Source organism: Melopsittacus undulatus, chromosome Z, assembly GCF_012275295.1.
Source record: "Melopsittacus undulatus isolate bMelUnd1 chromosome Z, bMelUnd1.mat.Z, whole genome shotgun sequence".
NCBI classification, from domain to species: domain Eukaryota; kingdom Metazoa; phylum Chordata; class Aves; order Psittaciformes; family Psittaculidae; genus Melopsittacus; species Melopsittacus undulatus.
Genome location: NC_047557.1, coordinates 11,168,773 through 11,189,925, shown reverse-complemented (window position 1 = coordinate 11,189,925; position 21,153 = coordinate 11,168,773). Strand labels below are relative to the sequence as shown.

The 21,153-nt window shown below is 58.0% G+C and overlaps 1 protein-coding gene across 2 annotated transcripts in view; it reads right to left on the bottom strand.

Annotated features, from left to right (window-relative positions):
* Nucleotides 1–342: 342 nt before the first annotated feature.
* The window catches only part of TLN1 (talin 1), a 34,425-nt gene continuing 13,614 nt past the window's right edge, over nucleotides 343–21,153 (bottom strand). The window contains exons 16-58 of one of the 2 annotated variants that reach the window (XM_034072601.1): nucleotides 20,858–21,066; nucleotides 20,677–20,775; nucleotides 20,463–20,513; nucleotides 18,633–18,800; nucleotides 18,080–18,374; nucleotides 17,813–17,979; nucleotides 17,336–17,464; nucleotides 16,947–17,060; nucleotides 16,643–16,756; nucleotides 16,362–16,496; nucleotides 16,100–16,228; nucleotides 15,906–16,008; nucleotides 15,622–15,830; nucleotides 15,410–15,529; nucleotides 15,047–15,244; nucleotides 14,599–14,738; nucleotides 14,407–14,500; nucleotides 14,158–14,247; nucleotides 13,872–13,994; nucleotides 13,575–13,718; nucleotides 13,102–13,263; nucleotides 12,873–13,013; nucleotides 12,447–12,628; nucleotides 11,997–12,129; nucleotides 11,779–11,880; nucleotides 11,494–11,664; nucleotides 11,167–11,316; nucleotides 10,386–10,487; nucleotides 10,143–10,262; nucleotides 9,357–9,503; nucleotides 8,501–8,667; nucleotides 8,106–8,289; nucleotides 7,772–7,897; nucleotides 7,409–7,525; nucleotides 7,144–7,329; nucleotides 6,957–7,064; nucleotides 4,021–4,126; nucleotides 3,777–3,901; nucleotides 3,399–3,524; nucleotides 3,205–3,267; nucleotides 2,812–2,994; nucleotides 2,081–2,206; nucleotides 343–1,553 (exon numbers count right to left, since the gene is read on the bottom strand). In XM_034072601.1, coding sequence (XP_033928492.1) covers nucleotides 1,422–1,553; nucleotides 2,081–2,206; nucleotides 2,812–2,994; nucleotides 3,205–3,267; nucleotides 3,399–3,524; nucleotides 3,777–3,901; nucleotides 4,021–4,126; nucleotides 6,957–7,064; nucleotides 7,144–7,329; nucleotides 7,409–7,525; nucleotides 7,772–7,897; nucleotides 8,106–8,289; nucleotides 8,501–8,667; nucleotides 9,357–9,503; nucleotides 10,143–10,262; nucleotides 10,386–10,487; nucleotides 11,167–11,316; nucleotides 11,494–11,664; nucleotides 11,779–11,880; nucleotides 11,997–12,129; nucleotides 12,447–12,628; nucleotides 12,873–13,013; nucleotides 13,102–13,263; nucleotides 13,575–13,718; nucleotides 13,872–13,994; nucleotides 14,158–14,247; nucleotides 14,407–14,500; nucleotides 14,599–14,738; nucleotides 15,047–15,244; nucleotides 15,410–15,529; nucleotides 15,622–15,830; nucleotides 15,906–16,008; nucleotides 16,100–16,228; nucleotides 16,362–16,496; nucleotides 16,643–16,756; nucleotides 16,947–17,060; nucleotides 17,336–17,464; nucleotides 17,813–17,979; nucleotides 18,080–18,374; nucleotides 18,633–18,800; nucleotides 20,463–20,513; nucleotides 20,677–20,775; nucleotides 20,858–21,066 — 5,990 coding nt within the window. In that variant the 3' untranslated portion in view covers nucleotides 343–1,421. The remainder of the gene's footprint in view (nucleotides 1,554–2,080; nucleotides 2,207–2,811; nucleotides 2,995–3,204; nucleotides 3,268–3,398; nucleotides 3,525–3,776; nucleotides 3,902–4,020; nucleotides 4,127–6,956; nucleotides 7,065–7,143; nucleotides 7,330–7,408; nucleotides 7,526–7,771; nucleotides 7,898–8,105; nucleotides 8,290–8,500; nucleotides 8,668–9,356; nucleotides 9,504–10,142; nucleotides 10,263–10,385; nucleotides 10,488–11,166; nucleotides 11,317–11,493; nucleotides 11,665–11,778; nucleotides 11,881–11,996; nucleotides 12,130–12,446; nucleotides 12,629–12,872; nucleotides 13,014–13,101; nucleotides 13,264–13,574; nucleotides 13,719–13,871; nucleotides 13,995–14,157; nucleotides 14,248–14,406; nucleotides 14,501–14,598; nucleotides 14,739–15,046; nucleotides 15,245–15,409; nucleotides 15,530–15,621; nucleotides 15,831–15,905; nucleotides 16,009–16,099; nucleotides 16,229–16,361; nucleotides 16,497–16,642; nucleotides 16,757–16,946; nucleotides 17,061–17,335; nucleotides 17,465–17,812; nucleotides 17,980–18,079; nucleotides 18,375–18,632; nucleotides 18,801–20,462; nucleotides 20,514–20,676; nucleotides 20,776–20,857; nucleotides 21,067–21,153) is intronic. The other variant, XM_034072602.1, reaches the window with a different exon arrangement.

Here is a 21,153-nt window from a genome sequence, read left to right as displayed (position 1 = left end):
GCACCTCACCCAGAGGTACATTGGGCTGGGGGCATGAATAGGAGCCAGCAGCCCTGCTGCCCCCCCCTTTGGTCCCCCCAAGCCTAAATCCCCCAGCAATACAACCCTGAGGCCCCCCAGCAGCACCTGCGAGGGCCAGCACATGGCTGGCAGCGGGGGTCCGGGCTGACGGGTGCCTTGGGGCTGGACGTGCCTCAAATACTTTCCATCCCATATTCCTGTATAAGCACCCATGCTACATTCTCCCCCCTTCCCTGGCCTCTGCTGCCCACCAGCCCTCCCTTCCTCCTGGGGAGGGGGGGGGGGGGCAGGAAGGGTCCCCGTTGATATTCAGGCAGCAAGAAAGCAGGAAAACCAGGTTTTATTGGTGAACGCGTCTTTCCAAGGAGACATCGCTATCCCCCACCCCACCCCGGAGCCTCGGGGGGAGCTGGTTTCCTTCAATGTTTTAATATGGGATGCTTAAAGTATCAAAATAGTGAGAGAAGCCTCAGCGAGTGCAAAGGGGGAAGGGATGGAGGTCCCGGAGCCGAGGAGGGGTGGGATGCTGGGCTGCGGGACCCTGGGGATAACTGGGCATTAGTGGGCAAGGCACGAGCTGGAAGTGTGGAGGGGGGTAATAAATGAACACTGAAAGCTGCAGGCTCAATACTAGAGAAATGGAGGAGTTACAAAAATACTGCAGATCTCGGAAAACAATGCAGGCACTTGGGAAGGGGGAGGAGGGAGGCAGAGCTGGCTGGGGCTGCGGAGGGCAAAGAGCATCTCTAGGGGTGAACCCATTGCATCCCCCCTATCCTGAGCAGAGGCACTGCACCCTCCGGTCCTGCTGCTCCCCAGAGGAGCCCAGGCTGAAGAGGATGCTCAGGGCAAGGGGAGGCTCAGTGCCTCCCAGGGAAGCTGTGGAGGGAGGAGGAATACTCAGCCAGCAATAAGGCATTGGAGGTGAAAGGCGGCTCTGTGCAAGAGCTAAGAGAGACCACGCTGCTCCCTGCGCCCCATCACACAGGAGGGGGCAAGCCACGCGCCTCTCCCCATCCCGCGTGGAGGAGAGAGAGGGAAGGGGCACAAGTGGGAAGGACAAAAGGCACACAAAAAAATCCCCTATAGTGAAGAGCTCTCCAGCCCCATTGTCGGGGCTGGCGCGTGAGCCCTGAGCCGGTGCAGCCCCAGCTTCTACCCCAGCCAGGTCCCCCAGCACCACGGCCATGCCCTCGGTGAGCACAGGATGCTGTGCTGGGTGCTGAAGCGGAGCTGCTGGCGCGGCACCGGCCTGGAGCAGCGGCTGGGTTAGCCCTGGTGCTCCGTGTGTGAGCAGAGCCCGGGTCTAAGCCCTGTTCTTGAGGCGGGTCGTCTTAAATAGGAGCGGGCGGGCGGGCAGCAGTCTGTGCGGTGGGTGAGCGGTGGGAGCGCTGAGGGGCTCAGTTCTGCTCCTCATCCCGCAGCTCCGAGGGCAGGAACTTGTACTGCTGCTGACGGATCATAGCCAGCTTCTTCCGCGCCTCCTCCAGCTCCCGCTCCTTGCGCAGCATCTCCTCCTGCGCAGCGATGATCTGCAGGGAGAGAGCCCTGCGGTCATGGCTGCCCCTGACAGGGATGGATGGGGCCTCTGCCATGGCAATGGTGACCCCAGAGCTGGGCTTTTCCCAGCTCCTTAGGCTGGTGTGGCCACAGGAATGAGGGCTGGAGTGCCTGTGGTGTGATCATGGTCCTATGGAGACACAGGGAGCAGCATAGCTCCTGGGGCTCAACCCTGCACATCCCATAGCCTGTGGCCATAAGGGACCTGTGACACCTTTAATCCAATGTTCTGCTCTTCTTATGTGTCATGAACCCTGGGATGGTGCAGGCACTGCACCAAGAAGCCAGGGCATTACACTGCTGGGAGCATGCACCACCAGCAGCTGTGCCCACTGCTACATGTGGCAGGATGAGGGTGAAGCCACAGTGTTTAATTGGTGCTGGGTGGGATGGACTTGCCTGCAGCATGTTTGTGAGGCTCTCTGGAGACTTGCTCCATACTGGTGTGTGCCAGGACACAAGGACTGTGGTGTCAGCCAGAGCCAGCCCTGTTCCTCACCTGTGCAATTCCCCCGACCATCTTCTCCTTCACCACCACCGTTTCATCATGGTCCTGGAAGGCAGCTGCCTTCTGTGCTGCCTTCACCAGATTGTCTGATGCTCTCTTCACTGCATTGCCGGCAGCCTGTGGGAGGGAAGTGAGGATCAGCACCCTCAGTCACAGCCCCAGGACAGCACTGCTGCCTGCAGGGGTGAAAAGCCCCTGCCCCAGGCTGGGCTGGCAGCAGGACAGGCATGCTGGGAGCCGCAGGCAGTGATTCCTTTACATGGCTCTCTGCCTTGCCACCCGCTCATGACCATTTCAGGCGCTGCTGCTCAGAGCCAGCTCTGGCTCCTGTCAGAGCAATGGGGCAGGGAATAGGGGGTAGCCCTGCTGACCCTCCCCAGCCCGAGGGACCAGCTATGGGACCCCATGTTAACGCCCCAACCCATGGGCTTTAACCTCTTGTGTGCCATACAGTAAGAGTGCTACAAAACAAGCCACCCAAACATTAACTTGAACAGCAGTGATGCAGCGCATGCATTTCAGGGATTCCTGCGCCAGCTCCTCATCCCTGAATGCCTGATGTGAGCATCACTCACACTCCTGGCACGCAGCCCTAAGTCCAGGCAACACAGAGCCTGCGCTCCAAGGAGCCCATGGCACACAGGCAGGGAGTGTGCACCCCAGGGAGCACCCATGTGCCCTCACCACGCTCATACCCATGCCTCGAGCAGCCCGGGACTCACCTGGAGCCGCTTCATGGCCTCTGAATCATGGTCAGCCTTCACCTTGCAGGCCACCAGGAGCTGTGCAGTGGAGGCAGCCACTTGCTTGGCGGACGAGATGAGCTTCTCCTCGCTGGCGTGGCCCTGTACGGCTGCATTGGCGGCTTCACACAGGTTGTTGGTGGCAGCAGCCACCATACGTGCCTGCAGTGAGAGGGGGTCTCAGGGGGTGTGCAGGAGCCTGCCCATAGAAGGATATGCTCCGACTGTTCCAAAGGAGGTTGTGGGGCATGGGATGGTGATAACCAGCTTCTGCACCGTGTTTCAGGTGGTAGGAAAGGGAGGAAGAAGTGTGGCTGCTTCTTCCACCAAAGGAGGGTCCCCCCATCCCCTGAGCATGACCTTCATACTCACGGCTGAAATGAGTCCCTGGGACCACTGTCCATCATCCAATGCATTGGCAGGGATGGCGCCCACCTGCAAGGAAGAAGAGGAGTGAGGCTCACCACCCTGCGCACACCTTGCCCTGGGGAACAAGCAGCCCCGGGTGAAGGGAGAACCCACCAGAGCTCTGCATCTTCTTATTCCTTTCCCTCGTCCAGCCTTACCTTTCCTTGGGCCACTAATTCTCGCTGGGCCGCTGAGGCTGCCTTCACCAGGGCACTTGTGGCTGCAGCAATGGATTTGGCAGCTTCAAGGATCTGCTCCTCGAAGTTCAGGCTCTCATCTGCTTGCTGTGGGCAAAAGCAGGGTGTGAGTCCCAGGCAGGCGTGCTGGGCAGAGCAGGATGATGGCTGCAGGGGGCTGAGGGGCACATCTGAAGCTGGATTAAGGGCTGTGGGGTGCAGGGATGTGGAAGGCAGCAGGAGCACAGGAAGAAGGACTGGCTGTCGCGTGGGGCTTCACACCAGGCTGAAGCGCAGGGAGGAGAGCCCCAGCGCACCCCAGGCTGAGCACCAGGGTCAGCCAAGGCTCAGCACCACTACCTTGGGCTTGGCTCTTGGTTTCAGCTGCTCCAGCTTCTTGGCTGCAGCCTCAATGGCAGCTGCTGCCCCCAGCAGCTCGTTCTCAGCAATGACAGTGGGGTCTTCAGGGTCGACCCACTCTGTCCCTAGGGAAACCAGGAAGGGAAGCAGGTTAAATCTGCACGAGGCCTCACTTCTGACCTGCCCCTACCTCCTGCAGCAGCTGCTGATCCCTCCATGCTAATCCCAACCCTCACGGCCTTACCTTTCATGGCCTCAGCTGCCTGGATGAGCTCGGTGACGGAGCTGGCCACGCGCTTGGAGTATCCTGCCAGCTGCTGCTTCAGCTCGTGTGTTGGCTTCTGCAGGATCTGTGGGCATGGGGCAGATGTAAGCACATGGAAAAAGGGGATCTCATAGGTCTGTTCAGAGTGCAACCCTAAGGGAAGGAGGGTGGGATACCCCTGGGACCTCCCCCCCAATATCCCCCCTACATGTATATACATCAGGGGTTGTCTGTGGTGCTTTCTCAAGTGACCCTGGTTGGTCTTCTTGTGCCTGAGGATGGGATGAGCTTCCCCACAGGGTTCTGCATCCATAGCTTCTGGGATGTCTCGTAGACACAAGTCCCTCCGTGCAAGCCTTCCTGCACTCAGCAGCTATCCCTATAGGATTTCCCCCCAAATTCCCCAAGCATTTCAAGCTCCAGGAATATTTACCCCTTGCTGTCCCCATTTTGGAGATCTATCAGCCAAGACAAGCTGGGCAAAAGGGGGACCCATACCCTAGAACAGCTGGCCATAGCAGGACGAGGTGTCAGTCATACCCATGAGAGTCCTGCACCGGGGCTGGGGGACACACATGCACACACCACAGCACACACACAGGGTCTGTACACACAAGCAGAGCTCACCGCTGGCCTGACTCGTGCCCATCAGCTAGAGCAGGTGTGAGTACACACACACGGACCCCGGGGTCCCTGCGGACACACACCAAGTGCCACCCCAGCACTGTGCTGGGCACGCAGACACGCCGTGAGCAAGGCTCATGCTGAGGTTAGACACCAGCAGGCACCCCAATGCCGCCTTACTCACCGGCTGGGAGGGAGGGAAGGAAAAGAAGAGAAGAAAGCAGTGAGTGCCTTGGCCAAGACACACAGACACTGGGCAGTGGCAGGGGAAGGGGGGTGCTCTCCTGTGAGGAGGGGTGAAGGGCAGCCAAGAGGAGAGGTGGGAATGAAGGATCAGAGGTCCTGAGTGCGGAGCGGTGCTGCCATCGTTAGCTCATAGCACAGCCCTGCAGGGCTGGGTGAGCTGGGGCATCCGGGTGATGCTCCCACAGCTGGAGGAGACACCTACACCCAGAGCAAGCACGGAGCCATGCTCCTCCTCACCCCCTTTTACACCTTATTCTCCCCACCCTGAATTGCTTCACTGCATTTTTCAGCCACTGGATCTGATTCTGGAGGGAGAGACCTATTGCTACCAAACGCCAAGTCCCTGTGGAGGTTCAGATTCCTTCCCCTCCCCAGTGAAATATGCAGGCTTTCCCACTCCTCTGCCGGGAGCTATCCCAAGTCAAATAACCCTCTCTCTCAAACCTTAACCACTCTTGTTCTAGCTCTGCTCCACACAAGGCACTGGTTCTTACGAGGATCCATCATACAGCAATGAGCTTGCTGCTGCTGACCATCCACTACCTCCTTCCCATTCCCTTACATCCTTCCTGCTTGCAGCTTTCCAGGAACCTGCTACCCTCTGATAAATGGGACCCAATGGTTCCTCCCCTCACAGACCAGAGTGCTGCAGAGGCTGGGGAGTCATGGCTTTATCATGGGCTCTTGTGGGGCCATCCCAGCAAAGTCACTGAGCTGCATGCGGCTCAGATGGCTGGTATCCCTCACAACTGCATCCAAGACTAAATGTCCCATTATTAAGCCTGCTATCTGTTCTGACAACAAGTTTAGAACTGCTAAATGCTTGGAGATGAAGGCACCGTGGAGGCTATGAGCTCACTGAGGTGCCTCCAGTGAACATCTCATGAGATGCACCAAGGTATGAGATTCAGGATATGTATGTATGATACTGCATGCAAGTGGAGGGTTACTCCCAAAATACAGCAGAATAGTCTGATCTCAGGCACTGCCACACTAAGTCATTAGCCCCATTATCTGTTAACAACAGGTCAGCCTGAGAATTCTTCCTCAGCACTCATGACCTAAGTGTGGCTAAAAGCATCTTCCAGACAAGACATTTGATCTAGATGCAGAAGAGAGAAAACTCACTGCTCCTCTTGGAACTGCATCCCAGTGGTTACCTCTCTCAGATAAAACCACTCTGACTTCCCCCTTGCCCCAGGTTCAATTCCTGCCCACCTCCTCTTTGTGCTGCCAGTGCTGGTTATCCTCTGCCTAAAGGAGCCTTCCCTGCAGGAAACCACAGTCTGAGCTCCACCCCCTTCCATCTGGCAAACCTGAACATCACCAGTCCCTTCTAACCAGCTCAGTGAAACCTAGCCACGGAGCTGGCTCTTCCTCTGTCTTCATCCTCACCCTGGTTCAAGGGCTGTCACCGCTGCTGTGATACACAGGCTGGGTCTGCGCATCCCTCTAGAGCCCCTGACTGTACCTCTGTGAAGCTGCCAAGAACGCAAACCACGGAAGGACCTCGCTGGATCCTTTCTACCTCTTTGTGGTCTTACTTTGCTTCTTGTAAACTACACTTATCTTGCAGGACAGTTAATTAGAGCAGCCATCTGAAGTCCTTGGGAGGACTCAGTCAGACAAAGACCAGATCACAAGGGTGCAGCTGGTGTTCGCAGTCATCACCTCTGCTATCTGCTGCCCATCTCCCCCTCTGCTGTGAGATTAACAAGCTGTTTTCAAGTCTCACTCCCACCACTTTTACTGGAAGCTGCTTCTGTGTTTTGCTTCCGTGTTGTCAAATTTCCAGCCTCCATCTGCTTAAGGCCAGTTAATCTCCATCTGTTGTTAGTCAAATAACTTTCCTCAGAGCCTGTTCCTCTTTCCAGAATCCACTTCCACACAAGGGCCTCAGACATGTGCTGTGCCAGCAGAGCCAGAGAAGGGGCCACTTAAAGACCTCAGTGGGAGGAGATGCAGAGCACAGAGGACCCTGGGGATGTGGGGAACAGACATGGGCACCCCCTGCCCACTCTGGGAGCAGGGACAGGGACACTCACCACGAGCACGTGCTCCAGCAGCTCCAGGTATCCATCAGCACACTCTTTGCCAAAGCGCAGCGCCCGCTGCCGCACATCCCCGCTCACCTCTGGGTGGTAGGCGGCTTCCTGAAACCCGGAGGCAGAGAATCCTCAGTTCACATCCAGCACATCCCCGCCAGCACCCACAGACCCATGCCGGACCCACCTTGCAGGCACGCAGCATATCGGCGATGGCACGGCGGCTCAGGTTGGCCGTGGCGATGACATCCTCCTGCCGACACGAGTTGCCAGCAGCCACCGCTTTGGCCGTGGCCATCGTGATGCCTTTTGTCATACGGATGAAGTCCTCTGGGGTGGAGACCTTGGCAGGGGGCACTGGGGAGGAGAAGACCTGCGAGGAGAAGGGTGGTGGTGAGGCACAGCGCAGGCAGTGAGTGGGGCAGCAGACACGGCACTGCTACTGTACTCACCGCCAGCTCCTGGCGTATGTGCTCTATGGTGGCCTCCAGTGCCCTTGTCCCCTTCGTGGCCTCATCCTCAACAGCTTTCACTGTCTTCAGCAAGGAAGTGACGTTTGTCACCATCACCTGTGGAAGGGAAAACACGTGAAGCCCCACATCAGCTCTGGTTCAGTTCAAAACAGCTCTATCCACCCACTCTCCGCTCACACCACCTCATCTTGCTCTCCTACCAATGCCTCCTCTGCATGTTGTGCCCCACGTTTATGTGCCACTTCTTCCCCTCCTGCCCCCAGGTGGGCAGAGAAGCCCCCCCCTGCTCTTTCTCCTTCCCTCCTTCCCCATCCCCTCCTTCCCACCCCATCCAGCTCAGACCTTGGCAGAGTTCTTCAGCTGGTAGACAGCAGGATCATCCCCAGCTTTGCCAGCAGCTGCCTTGGTGGCACCGATCAGGTCTCCAAGTGCCTTGGCCACATCCTTCACAGCATTGATCAGAACCACCTGGGGACAGCAAAATCAGGGCAATGGCTTGGCTATGGTCACGCTCAGGCTGGAGATGGTAAGATCCAGCTCAGCCAGCACTGCCCAAAGCCCAGCAAACCCTCTCCACAACAGGCAGGACCCACCCCAGGGTACCACACAACACCCGCAACCCTCAGCTCCTTCAAACAAGCTTCAAGCAGCTTTCACCCTACAAACCCCATCTCACCTGAGTCTCTGGGTCTTCAGATCCCAGGCTGGCAGCACCCAGCTTCACCACCTCTGCCAGGCGGGTGATGGTGGACACAGAGGACTGGGCAGCCTGGGCTAGCTTCTCCTGGCTGGCTGTGGCGTTCTGCACCAACACCTTGGTGTCCTCCACCAGCGCCTTGGCTGTCTTCAGGATGCCCTCCCTGAGGAGAAGAAGGGAGTCAGAGATGATACAGCCCTTTATGTGCACACATGGTATAGCGAGACTGTGGACCCTGCCTTCTGGAGAGGAAACAGAGTCAGGATGACCTGTACTTGCAGTCCTTGGGGCTACACCACAGCTCATAAAGACAGAAGACCACAGGACAGAGCCTGACTCCCCATCTCACGGTGAGCAGAAGCTGTACAAGGTACCTGTGGTCAGCAAACGTCTCCGAGTTCTCCCGGTTGAGGGTTCCTGCTGTGGCAAACATGATGGTGGTGTCCAGGTCCGCAATGATGCCAGAGACAGCGCTGGCTGCCGTGATGCAGGCTTGCGTCCCACGGTTCCCAGCCTGCAGGGCTGCCAGCACATGAGATACCTGTGGGGTTCAAGGAGGGTGACCTGGGGAGCAGAGCTGCTGTGCACACCTTCTCCAGCATCTCCCAGATGGAGCCACTCCATGTCAAGGAAAGGATTTGGGAATCATGTGGTCTGGACACCCCTTCTCAGCTTTCAGTTGTATCTATCATGTTTGGGGGTTCAGGGGATACTGGACTCTGGTAGTTTGCAAATGAGCAAGGTTTGCATGATGGGCATCAGAACATCACAACTCATTTCTCCTTTGGCTGCAAAACTCAATTTCTGTAATTGCACAAGCACTCACAAGGGAACAAGTTTCCTGATGGAAAGCAGTCTTGGAAAGGAAGGAACTGCAGGAGGTCCTGAACATGCAGGCACGTGCCAGGCATTATAACAAGTGTTTGTTTTCCTTTTGTGATTTCGCTTACAATCACTGCTGCTCTACACTTATCAAATACAGCTTTTAAGCCATGTTTTCATCTGCTATTCAGAAGTGTGCTCTTTAGACTGACTGATGGGACAGGATGCTTTCCAAGATCAATCTCCCAGCACGAGCTACAAGCTTGGCTGGAGACACAGTAAACACTATGCCCATCAATTAAAGCCTGATTTGGAGAGAACCTCGTTTAGCAGCTCCAAAGGCAAAAGACTCAATCCAGCATCCCTCCTGCCTTGCCACATCATTGCCTCTCTCTCTGGACCACTTACCTTCTCGGAAACCTTGCGTGCACTCTCTATCAGCTCCTTCTTGGTGTAGGCATCACTGGGGCTGCACTGCAGGGCTCCAGCCTTGGTGACCAGGGCAGCGCAACCATGACCCAGCTCCTGCACCCGGCGCTTGATGTGGGAGCCAATCTGGAGAGCAATGAATGCATGAGAGAGCCAGCAGGAGACTAAGCCTCATGTCCATGACACCAGCCCAAAACACCACCCACCATCACCCAGCTCCTCTCTCCCAGCTGACAGGCTGCCAAAGTTGGGGCTGTTCAGCCTGGAGAAAAGAAGCTACATGGAGACCTTAGAGCAGCTTCCAGTGTCTGAAGGGGGCTACAAAGATGCTGGAGAGGAACTCTTCATTAGGGACTGTATTGACAGCATAAGGGGTGATGGGTTTAAACTATAACAGGGGAAGTTTAGATTGGATATAAGGAAGAAGTTCTTTACTGTGAGGGTGCTGAGGCGCTGGCACAGGGTGCCCGAAGATGTTGCAGCTGCCCCATCCCTGGCAGTGCTCAAGGCCAGGTTGGACACAGGGGCTTGGAACTGGATAATCTTAAGGTCCCTTCCGACCCAAACCATTCTATGCTTTTATAATCCTTCCACTCAGAAAGATGTAAAAGGAAACATGGTTTTGTTCCACATTTTCACACCATGCTGCAGGGGAGGCGTGAACACTGCCTGCCCCCAGGAGATTCAAGAGTCCTTTGCTCTCAAGCCCCAGCAGACCCCACTCTGCCCCACAGCACGCTCCAGCACAGCCCCCCATGCTCTCACCTCCTCATTCTCAGCAGTGAGAGCAGCTGGCTTGGCCTCTTGCGCCAGTTGCCCGTAGTCATTGGTGAGCTGGTTGGCCAGTGTGCCCAGCTCATCCGGGTTGGTGGTGGATTTGGTGACCTGTCGATGGAAGGAGAGCAGGAATTGGAAGAGCCCTATGCTGTGACAGGCAAGCAAGGAAGGCAAGCGCCTGCTTGGGTGGCAGGCAGAGCTTTCTGCAGCGACAAGCTTGCTTATACCCACCATCTCCTGCACAGTCACTGCGATGGCCTTGGCTGTCTTCACCATCGTGGTCTGGTAGTCCACAAAGGTGCCCTCCGGCTCACCCACTGGCCCCTCGTCCAGCTGTAAGACACCAGCAGGAGGCTCTGGCTCCAGCTCCAGACCAAAACCCTTGTAGGCTTTGACCCTATCTCTTCCTCTCTCCCACCACCAGCCCTGGCCAGGTCCCCTCCATGCTCCCCTGTCATGGTTTAAGCCCAGTCTGTAACTCAGAACCACGCAGCCGCTCGCTTACTGCCCCCCAGCCCCTTCCTCCCCCAGCTCCTGGAGGGATGGGGAGGAGAATCAAAGGAATGTAACTCCCACGGGTTAAGAACAATCCAGTAACTAAGGTATAACACAAACCACTGCTGCTGCCACCAGTAATAATAATGATAAGGGAAATAACAAGGGGAGAGAATACAACTGCTCACCACACACTGACCAATACCCAGCCTGACCCAAGCAGTGATCCAGCCCTTCTGGGTAACTGCCCCCAGTTTCTATGCTGGGCATGATGTGCTGTGGTATGGAATACCCCTTTGGCTAGTTTGGGCCAGGTGTCCTGTCTCTGCTCCCTCCCAGCTTCCCCTCCTCCTTGGCAGAGCATGAGACTCAGAAAGTCCTTAATCGGTGTAAACATTACTGAGCAACAGCTGAACACATTAGTGTTGTTCTCAGGCTAAAAGTCAAAACCACAACACTGCACCAGCTACTAAGGAGAAAGATGACTGCTACTGCTGAACCCAGGACATCCGCTCACCTGGTTGATGGCCTGGGTGATGGAGTCCACCATGCCCCCCACAACCCCTGCAGCACTGGCTGCCTCATTCAGCGTGGTGGTCAGGTCCTCCACTGCCTCCTTCATCATCTGCACAGCTTCCTCCAGAGCCTCCTGGGTGTGGGCAGCTTGCTGCAAGGACAAACCACAGTGAGGGAAGGTGGGCAGCAGCTCCTATCCCAACAGGGATGCTGCACACACACTTACCTCCATGTCTGACACACACACCCTGCAGCACCCATACACAGAGCAGCACACCACAGACACGGTGTGCTCCACATGTACTCCACAAGGTGACCTCCTGCTCACCTTGGGGTTCCCACCAGCCTCCTTGGCTGTGTACAGCATCTGCAAGGCAGACTCAGCCAGCGTTTTGGTCTGGTCCAGGAGGTTCATCTGCTGCTGGTGGTTGGGTGTTTTGGAGGCAGCACCGATCGCTGCCATGATGAGAGGCTCGAAGTACTGAGCCATCTGGGACACCTAGGGAAGAGCGTCATCAGCTTCCGGCCCTGGCTATCTTGTACCTCTCCTCCCACCATGAGCTTCTCCACACACAACAAGCACCTCATCAGCAGCTCCCCATCTCCGTGTTACCTTGTGCCCCAGCTGAGAGGCCTCAGCCCGTGCTGCACTGGCCACAGGCTCGATGAGGTTGCTGATCTCCTGCACAGCTGTGATCATCTGGTTGTGCAAAGCCTGTTGCAAAGAGAAGGCACTGCATGAGGCTGGGGTCACCACGTGCTGATGGGAGCCAGGGGGAAGGATGCCAGCCAGTGTTAAAGCATCCCTGTAGCAGCCCATCCCTGACACACCTCCTGGGAGATATCTTCTCGTGGGGCAAGCTGCTGGCTGATGGCAGCAAGGGAGGCCTGGTCCACCTCCCGCATGCATCTGTTCAGGACATCAATGGCTTCATCGCACTCCCGCTGTCCTGGAGCTTTGTCCCTGTGTGACACATGGATTAGCACAGCACTGGCAGCAGCTACACCACCCCTTTGCCCTAGCCTCATCTGGTGCTGGTGAGAGGCAGGACCCTTCTGCCAGGCTTTGGAGCAGCAGAGTCACAAAGCTGACATGCATTCCCATCAGTCAGGGCTGAAGGAGCAGCTCCCATCCAGGATGAGAGACAACATCTTTATCCCATTCCTTGCCTCGCCTCGCAGGCAGGAGCCAAGTGGATGATGAGCTAAGACATCCCCAGGGATGCTTGCTCAGAGCCAGCAGGTACAGGGCTGCAGCTGAGCGGGCAGGACTCTCCTCACCTCATGTTGGTGATGAGCTTCTTGATGGAGTCCGAGACGGTGCGAGAGTGGCCAGCCAGTACCGACCACTGCGGTGGGTCCTTGGGGTTGACAGCCAGAGAGCGGGCAGTCTGGATGAGGCCAGCAGAGCTCTCCAGCATGGCTTTGGCTGAAGACACGATGGGCTCCATGGCTCTGCGCCCCTGCACAGGGAGATGGTGGCTTGGTGAGACAAGGGACTGTGCATGGGAAGTTACCCCCTTTCCCATCTGCAACCCTCACCACGGAGCAGCCCCTCAAAGCCCAAGGTGCTGCCACCTCCCCATCACACTCCACCAAGGCACCAGCCCTGCACTGGGACTCCATTGCAAGCTCAAGGGGAGACACAGCTCCTCCTCACCCTACAGCAATCCCTATCACATCCTCCCTGCCCCTGCAGCATCCTACCTCTGGGCTGATCTGGGCTGGAACAGTGGCAAACTCTGGGTTGGAGGCAAAGGCTGTCAGGTTATCCACAGCCTCAATGAGAGGTGCGGTGGCGGCGCGGCACCGCTCCCGGTTCTCCTCGTTGAAGTCACCATCCAGGGCCTGGTGTGGAGAGACCAGAGCAGTTACTCAGCCTCTGCCATGCCCCAGATCCCATCCCCACCATGGTGTCCCAGCAGGGAGACCTCACCTTGATGGTCTTCACCAGGTTGGCCGTGCTGTTGGCCACCTCCTTGGCCGACTGGACAAACTGGCGCTTGGCCACAGGGTTGGCAGTACGGGAGGAGGCCAGGCGGCAAGTGTTGCACAGGGCTGAAGTGTGCTTTGCTACGATGGTGGCTGCTGACAGAACCTGCAGGGGAGAGCAGGGTAAGGCAGGATCCATCACAACACCCCCTCCCCACAGCTCCACCTTCCTGCCTGCCCCACATGGGGCATCAGAGACCATAGGGGTCCCTCTTGGGACCCAGGAAGGATTGCCAAGGTCCTGCATGCCCAACTGGACTGTCACCATTGCATCAAAGCTGCCAGCTTGTTCCCAGTGCAGCTGATCAGACACTAGCCATAATCTTAGCCAACTCTTGGGATGCAGCTCTTCCAACCAGCCTCACACTCGCCTTCATGCAAGAAAATGCCCATAAAGGTGCCCCACCTCATACTCACCTGGGACTGGGTGCAGGCAGGGTCCACCAGGTTCTGGCAGGCCATCTGGATGGCTTGGTTAGCTCTGGCAAACTGAGTGGGGTCTACCAAGCCCTGCTGTCCAGCCTGGCTGTTGGGGTCCGACACCCCCACAAGGTAGGCAGCCTGGGAGCAGGAGAGGGGTGATGAGAGAGAGCTTGCACCCAGCAGGACGGCTCAGAGGAGGTAAGGGCTGCAGAGGAGGCTGGTGGGACCGTCCTACAGGGACAGGCTGTGCACCAGGGGCAATGCTTAGGGCTGGGACCGAGCCTGTCTCACCTGAGCAGCTGCCTCCGTCAGCCCACAGAGAGCTTTGGAGGCGGCACTGATGGACTCGCCGAACTCGGGCAGTTTGCTGTTCTTGGCATTCTGGGAGATGCCAGCCATGGACTCGCCCAGCACCTGCAGGAACACAGCGGCTGTGGACACCACCTCCTGCTCCCGCAGTGCTCCCAGGCTCAGAGCTCACTGTAGGTCACCAGCAGGGGTGGAACTGCCTTTACCTCTGCCCACCACATCCTTCCCAAACCCGCCCCGTCCTTCCCCAGACCTGCTCAGGGCTCACCTTGGAGTTCTCCATGACGCTGTCGAGGCAGTTGAAGTAGGACATATCATTGACTGTCTGAGTAGGGTTCTCCAACAGCTCCTTCACCGTCTGCAGGGACACAGGCATCACAGCCAGGGGAAGGGTCCATGCCCTCTGCTTGCATCTCCCTCTTGGCTCCTTCCTGCCCCTCGCAGTGGGGCGCAGCTCTCTGCCCCCCATCATCCCAGCACCCAGCTATCCCAGCCTCATCAAGATGTGGTTTCTCACCTCCAGCTCCCTCAGGGCATTGTCACACTCCTTCTGGCCTGGTGCCTGCTGGGTGCACATGGTGATCAGCTGGTTAATGCTGTCGGTCACAGCCCTGCAAGGGACAATGGAGAAAGACCCACGGATCAACACCACCCCACAACCCTGCCCCTCTGCTACAGCAAGCAGCTCACACGGAGCAGTTCCTCCTACCGTGCTGCTGCTGCCAACTGATTCTTGAGGTTGGGTGCTGCAGGGTCGGCGGAGAGCGCCTTTGCAGCCAGCAGCAGCTTGCTGGAGGACATGGAGATGCTCTTCAGGTTTGACACCACCTGCGCCTGGTCTTCCTTATTCTGCAAGGAGCCAAGAAGAGTTACCTGCAGCATGTTTCCAAGCTCCACACCCTGGGTCTGCTTTGGTGGTTTTCAAGCTGAGCCAGTTCCCTGCATCCAACTCGTCCAACAGTGACAACACTCGCTGAACCAACCCAAGCCACTTTCTCCCTGTGGCTGCTGTGGCTTTGTACAGCTCTGGACCCCATCTCACCAGCTGCATTGGCCACAACCACCCTGACCACCCTGAGCAGCCACCCTGCCTGTGGTCAGCCACCCTCTCAGCACCCCAAACCACCCAGCATCACCCGAGGGGCACTGGCTCTCACCGGGGATTGGCTGGCCATCTCCACTCCTGCCTGCAGGAACTCATTGAAGTCCTGCCCAAATTTGCCAGAGGACTTGGCCAGGTCTTGCGGGGTGCCACGCGACGCCTGCACCAGCTCGTTGGCAGACTGGTTGAGCCCTGCAGCTGCCTGGTTCAACTGGCTCTGCGCCTCCTGGAAGCTCTTGGTGCTGGGAGGGAACTGGAGGCAGGGAGACCAGTTAGGAGAGGCAGCAAGGAGGATGGAGATGGAGGATGAAGGGCTGGTACATGCTTGGGGATATGCTCCAGAGGAGGCCAGTGCAGACAGGCTGGCTTGCATGTCTACAAGGCTTCCCTTATCCCCTCCTGCCCCAGCTCAGCTCACCGAATCTGAGAGCAGCCTCTTGCTGGCCTCTCCCACCATGCGGATGGCAGCGTCCACGTCTCGCTGCCCCGGCAAGCAGTTAACACAGCGGCTCAGGGCCTGTGACACTGCTTTGGCCACCTGCAGAGAAACACAGAGGGGTCACCATTCCATGGCCAGCCTTGTGCCCTTCCCAGGGGACGGCAGGGCACACCAGGTACCCATTCTCCCACCTGTGCCAGGCGCTGCTGGCTCTCCGGGTCTCCAGGCTTGCCCACGGCTTTCCGTGCCTCCTCGATGAGGTTGTTGGCTTTGTCCATCACGTCGCTGGCACACTCCAGCATGGCGTTCTGTGCCTGTGGGTCGGCGGTGTTGGCTGCTACACCACGGGCAGCCTGGCTGAGCGAGCGCAGGGCCTGGGCCACCTCTCGGGCAGCGATGCCTGGGGAGATGCAGAGGTCAGTGGCTGCTGGCACCGCACACTCCCCTCTCCCAGCCCTGGTGCTGATGTTGGTACCTGTGTAGTTCTCATTGCCCTGGGCCACCTCTCCCAGGAGGTGAGCGATGGCAGAGCTCACGGCTTTTGTGCTGTTCCCCAGGTCCTGGGCACACTTCTCCATCTGCAGGGGATACGTGGGACATGGTGGTGGGCTGCACATGCTGGTGGCTCCTCTGCTCCAGCACCTACCCAGCACCACCCCATGCACTCACCGTCTCCCCCGGCAGAGGCTTGAGCTTGCCATCACGAGCAGCTGCCTTGGCTTCCTGCAAGTCCCTCTCCAGGCTCTGCACCAGACCCAGCGCAGAATCTATCTCCAGGGGTCCACACGCCTCCTGCGCCTGCGATGGGGAGAAGGGAAGGTGAGTGGTGCGACCCCTGAGCTCACCCATGACCTGCTGCTGGGCTGTCCCCACGTTTACCCCTACTATAGACAGCCATGGTCCTCCTGCAGGATGGGACCCAGCCTCTCACCTTCTGGGCAGCCGTGCGGAGCTCAGCCAGAGCTGCGGCCAGGTTCTTGGCACACTGGCTGAGCTGCATGGCGGAGGCCTGGTCTGTGATGGTTGGGACGGTGGCCTTGGCTGCAGCTACCATCTTCCCACCAGGCTGCCGGGGCAAAGGGAAAAGCAGTGAGAAGGGGATGAATGCACAGCACCTTTTTGCTGCCCATGTGCTGCCCCTGGGAGGGCCAGGCAGGGTAGGAAAGCTGTAACACCAGAGCTGGTGCGGGGGACACCGGGCATCACAGGTACCTGAAGGAAGTTCTGGCTGGCAGCAATGAGAGCCAGCTGAGCACTGGGGCTGTCTGGCTGGGATTGGCTCCCTCGGACACCCTGCACCAGCATTGGGATCTGCTCTGCCACCACCTGCAAAGAGGAACATCAGTGCAGACGCTGGGAAGAGATGGATCTAATCCAGGACAAGTGACCAGAAGGTCAGCTCCTGGAGGAGCTCCACGAGGACCCCAGGGTCCTGCCTGCCCACTGTGTCTGAGCAGGAAGCCCCAGCACAGCTGATGGGAGAAGGGAGATGCCAGGATGAGGCCTGGGCCCTTACCTTGCAGCTCTGCACCAGCTGCTGCTGTGCAGCAGGGTTCTTGTTGGAGGAGGCAGCGTGCTGTGCTGCAGCGATGGTCTGGGTGGCAGAGGCAGCGGCTTGCTTGGCTGCGTGCTGACAGAGGGAGGCATGGGTTAGCACTGGTCACCACCAGGTCACCCTGCCCTGAGCCTCCCACCAGAACATCCCCAGCACCCTCAACACCCAGCATCCCAAAGCAATGTGGTGCACACATGGGAACAGTGGGGAGGTCTCTGTGGGATGCAGCATGGATGCTGTACACAAAAACGACTTCATCCCTCTGGGAAGAGCAAGGACGTGGGGGCTCCTGGTCAGGTCTCACTGCCCCTGCCTCCTTGCTCTCTGTGGTCCCTTGCCCAGCGTCTCACCTCCAGCTTGTGCACCAGCTTCTTCTTGATGGCGTTCTGAGCTGCGGCGTTGGTTGCCATGCGGAGCCCCTCTGCAGCCTCACGCAGGCGCTGCTGCTGCTCCTCGCTGTCCGGGTGGGCTGCGGCTCCCTGCGGAGAACAGGAAACCCATCACACCTCGCAGGGACCACAAGGTCCTCCTGTGCCCTGGCCTGATGCTGGGGAGTCCCCTGCCCAAGGCAGCCTGGCTGCTTACCAATGACCAGAGCCTCTCTGGGACAGCACAGCTGCACAAGAGCTCACAGCTCCTCTGCTACTACCCACAGCTCCAGGAAGAGCCCCAGTCCATCGCAAGGGTCCCTGGCTCAGTGCAGGACCTTGCTCTGGGAACCACTTCCCATAGGGACTGTCTGTCCCCTTCCCAACCTCGAGTGGATGTAATCAGATGTGGCTGGGGGCCAAAGCCAGCATTCTTCCATCCCATCCCACATCACTGACCTTCGCAGCCTCCACCATCTTCGCAGTGGCATCAGCCAGGATCTTGGCTGCACTCAGCAGCTTGCGTGAGTTCTCAAGGTCTGTCTCTCCTTCCGCATCAGCTTTGATGGCATTGACAAGGTCGGAAGTGGCCTGGGCCAGAATACGAGCCTGACGCACCATTTCCCCTGGGACAGGAAGGAAGGGTGGCCCCGTTAGCAAGTCCACGGGCTCCCTGATACTTCCCCATCCACCACGCTCTACTCCGGCTGCCACCAGGGCTCTCACCAGCATCACCCATGGAGCTGAATATGTTCTCGGTGACATTGAGGATGGTGTCAGTGGCCTGGTCATAGCGCCCGATGGGCTGCCCGCCCAAGGCATGCTGCTTGATGTGCTGCAGCAGGTCATTCAGGGCCTGCGTGACGGCCGTGGCTGCCACCCCAACCTGCTTCAGGAGCTGGTCATCACTGGTGGCTGCCTTGGATGCCTCCACGCAGCCCTCTGCTGACTTAGCCACCAACTTGCCAGCCTCGATCAGCTGCTCCTGGCACACTGGTGAGCTGATTGTGGGAGCCACTACCTGGAGAGGAGGAGAGAGCAAGTGTGGTGGGCTCTGTGTAGGAGATGTGCAGGAATAGCTGTTCCCAGCTCCTGCTTCTCCATAGAGAATACACAGCGCTTAGGCACAGTGACAACAACCACAGCCCGAGCTGTGCCAAACCCCTAACGTCCCACCTTAGGAAGTGTAGTTCTACCACACTCACAACTCCACCACGGAGCTGCCACAACCCCGGTGATGCCACCACACCGAGGCACGGGTTAAAGCCTTGCTGCTTACCTTGGTGCAGGCCACCAGCTGGGAGGTGGAGAGGGCACACTGGGTGGCAGCAGCAATCACCTGCGTCTGCAGCGCCGCGTCCTCCGTCTTCTGAGCCACGTTCTTGGCTTTGAGCACCAGCGCAGCCGCGGCACTGGCCACTGCCTTTGCCAGCTGCATGAGCATGTCCTGTGGGGAACGGAGGGGGTCAGTGCCGGAGCCACCACAGCAGGAGCAATGGCAGCCGCCCGCAGGGCACTCGTGAAATATTCAGCTGGGAAACATGAGCTCTCGGGAGCCTTTCATCCGCTCGGTCCCAGCACCGGCACCATGGATAGCCTGGGGTGGCTGGCAGCACCTTGACTCCCCCTCCACTGTGTGCTACAGCCAGTGGTGAGGCTGTAATACGGCCTGGAGCTGCAGCCTGCAGCACAGCACTGCCATAAACACCACCTGGCACAGCTCAGGCAATGCTCAGCATCACCCCAGCACCTGTGACCTGCTTATTGCTGACCCGCTTATTGCCTAGGCAACAACTGCTGCAAGTCCCTGATGGTACCACAGCAACAGGCTCTGCAAGGCACTGCTGAGCTTTACGTGGAGGGATGCAAAGCCAAACAATTACAAACCCCTCCTGCCAAATGGCAGGCACAAGCTGCTATGGCACAGCCACACCAGGGGCATCTGCCTGACCACAGGCTCACCCCACAAGCAAGAGGGGAGCAGAAGATGCTGCCCCTGGTCATCTGTATTGCAGGCATGCCAGCTATTTTCTAGCTCCTTCACAACAGGCAACACCTCTACAGCCCTTGCTGGGGCTACAGCAGAGGTATGACACAGCACCCGGCCTCCTCACCCCCAGGGCAGCAGCGAAGGCATGGGGCCACCCTGCCAGCACGCAACAGGCAGCAACCAGCACACAGCAAACTGCTTTGCTGCAGGGCAGCAGGCATGACTGTACACCAGGATTAGCTCCTGTGGCACGCTGCTGGTGAGAAGTGGCAGCACCGGTGCCAGACAGCAAAGTGCTTGGGGCAAAGACCTTGGTACGGGGGCCAGAACTCACTGCCCACTGTGCCTGCACAACCCTCCTGCCATGTGCGTGCTCACAGTCAGCAGCCCCACTAAGGACAGCAAAGCCTCCAGCCACCAAATCAATGTCACAGCATCCCCTCACCTCCTGCAAGCCAGGACTAATCCCACTGCAATCCACCACCTTTCCAGACAGGAGCAGAGCAGAGAGCACATGCACCCAGCTCCAGAGTCCCCACACTACTGCATCAGAGCGCAAGAAGGGAAGTAGATACACTCGGGTCTGACAGCTCCGAGGCAGAGCATCCCACTGCATGTGTGCAAATTGTCCTCCAGGTCCTAAACCTGCCACATGGGGATGCCCCTGTGCTGGCACTGATGCCTGGCTGAGCACGGTTTCCTCCCCTGCTGTTGTCTTTTCTGTTCCCTTTGTCTAAATGCCAAGGCTTTCTATTTATGCTGAGGTCACTGTGAACAGAAACACCTTGTTTCTGGAGGCTGTTTTTGGTCTGTATAATGGCTAGGTCCTCCTACCCAGCACGCTGTGCTATCTTGCTATTGCAGGGAAAAGCAAGCCAGCTGGAAGCCAAACTAAACCACCCCATGATGCTGCAGCCACCCTGCAGCTCTCACAGGCAGGAGCAGAGGACTCACACAGGGATGACCCGAGTGCATGGACTTCTGAGAGCCAACCACCAGAAAAACAGGGTTTTGACAAGAGCCCTTCTCCAAAGAGTTCAGCTGATTGTCCTCAGAGGAGCACCCCTCGCACTGGAGAGGGCAGGGACCACCACACCGTGCCTACAGCCCCCTTTTTACCGTCTTTGGGTCAGAGGCAGGCAGGATCCAAGCACGCCGGCTTTCTGGGATCTACATGGGAATCCACAAGATAAGAGGTGTTATATCACTGTGGCTCTAGGGACAGAGATGGGCAACGGCCTGTCCCCTCCCTCAGCAAAGTCACTGTGCCCGGAGCCAGGTCCTGTGCGAGAGCTGATGGTTTTAGGGAGTGAGAGTCTTCGGTTGCACTAACCTGGAACCGGGGGTCGGTGTCGCTCTCCCCTATCTGCTGCAGCAGCTCCCCGCTGGTCTGGCCCACCAGGCCAGCAGCCTGCAGGAGGTTCTGGCGAGGCTGCAAGGAACGAGCCAACATCAACAGTGGGTTTGAGAGCAAGCAACAAACCCCTGTCCTGGTGGCCCCTCCTGCCCCTCACCTCAGCACTGGCAGGCTGTGCTGTTTTCAGCAGGTCTGAGACAGCACTCGCCAGGTTCTTGGCAGCCTGCAGAAGCTGTCGGCCATTCCCTCCTTCATCCTCCATCAGTGCAGCCAGCAGCTTCACACCCTTGGACATCTCCGTCAGGTTGGAAGAGATGGTGGTAACAGCACAGCCCACAGCGGTGTAGTCTGTGTCTGCTGGATCCCCTGCACAGGAAGAGAGGTGTAGGATGGGATGAGCTTCACGTGATGCTCCAAGAGCATCCCCATGCCTGTCACTGAGGTGCTTCTTTC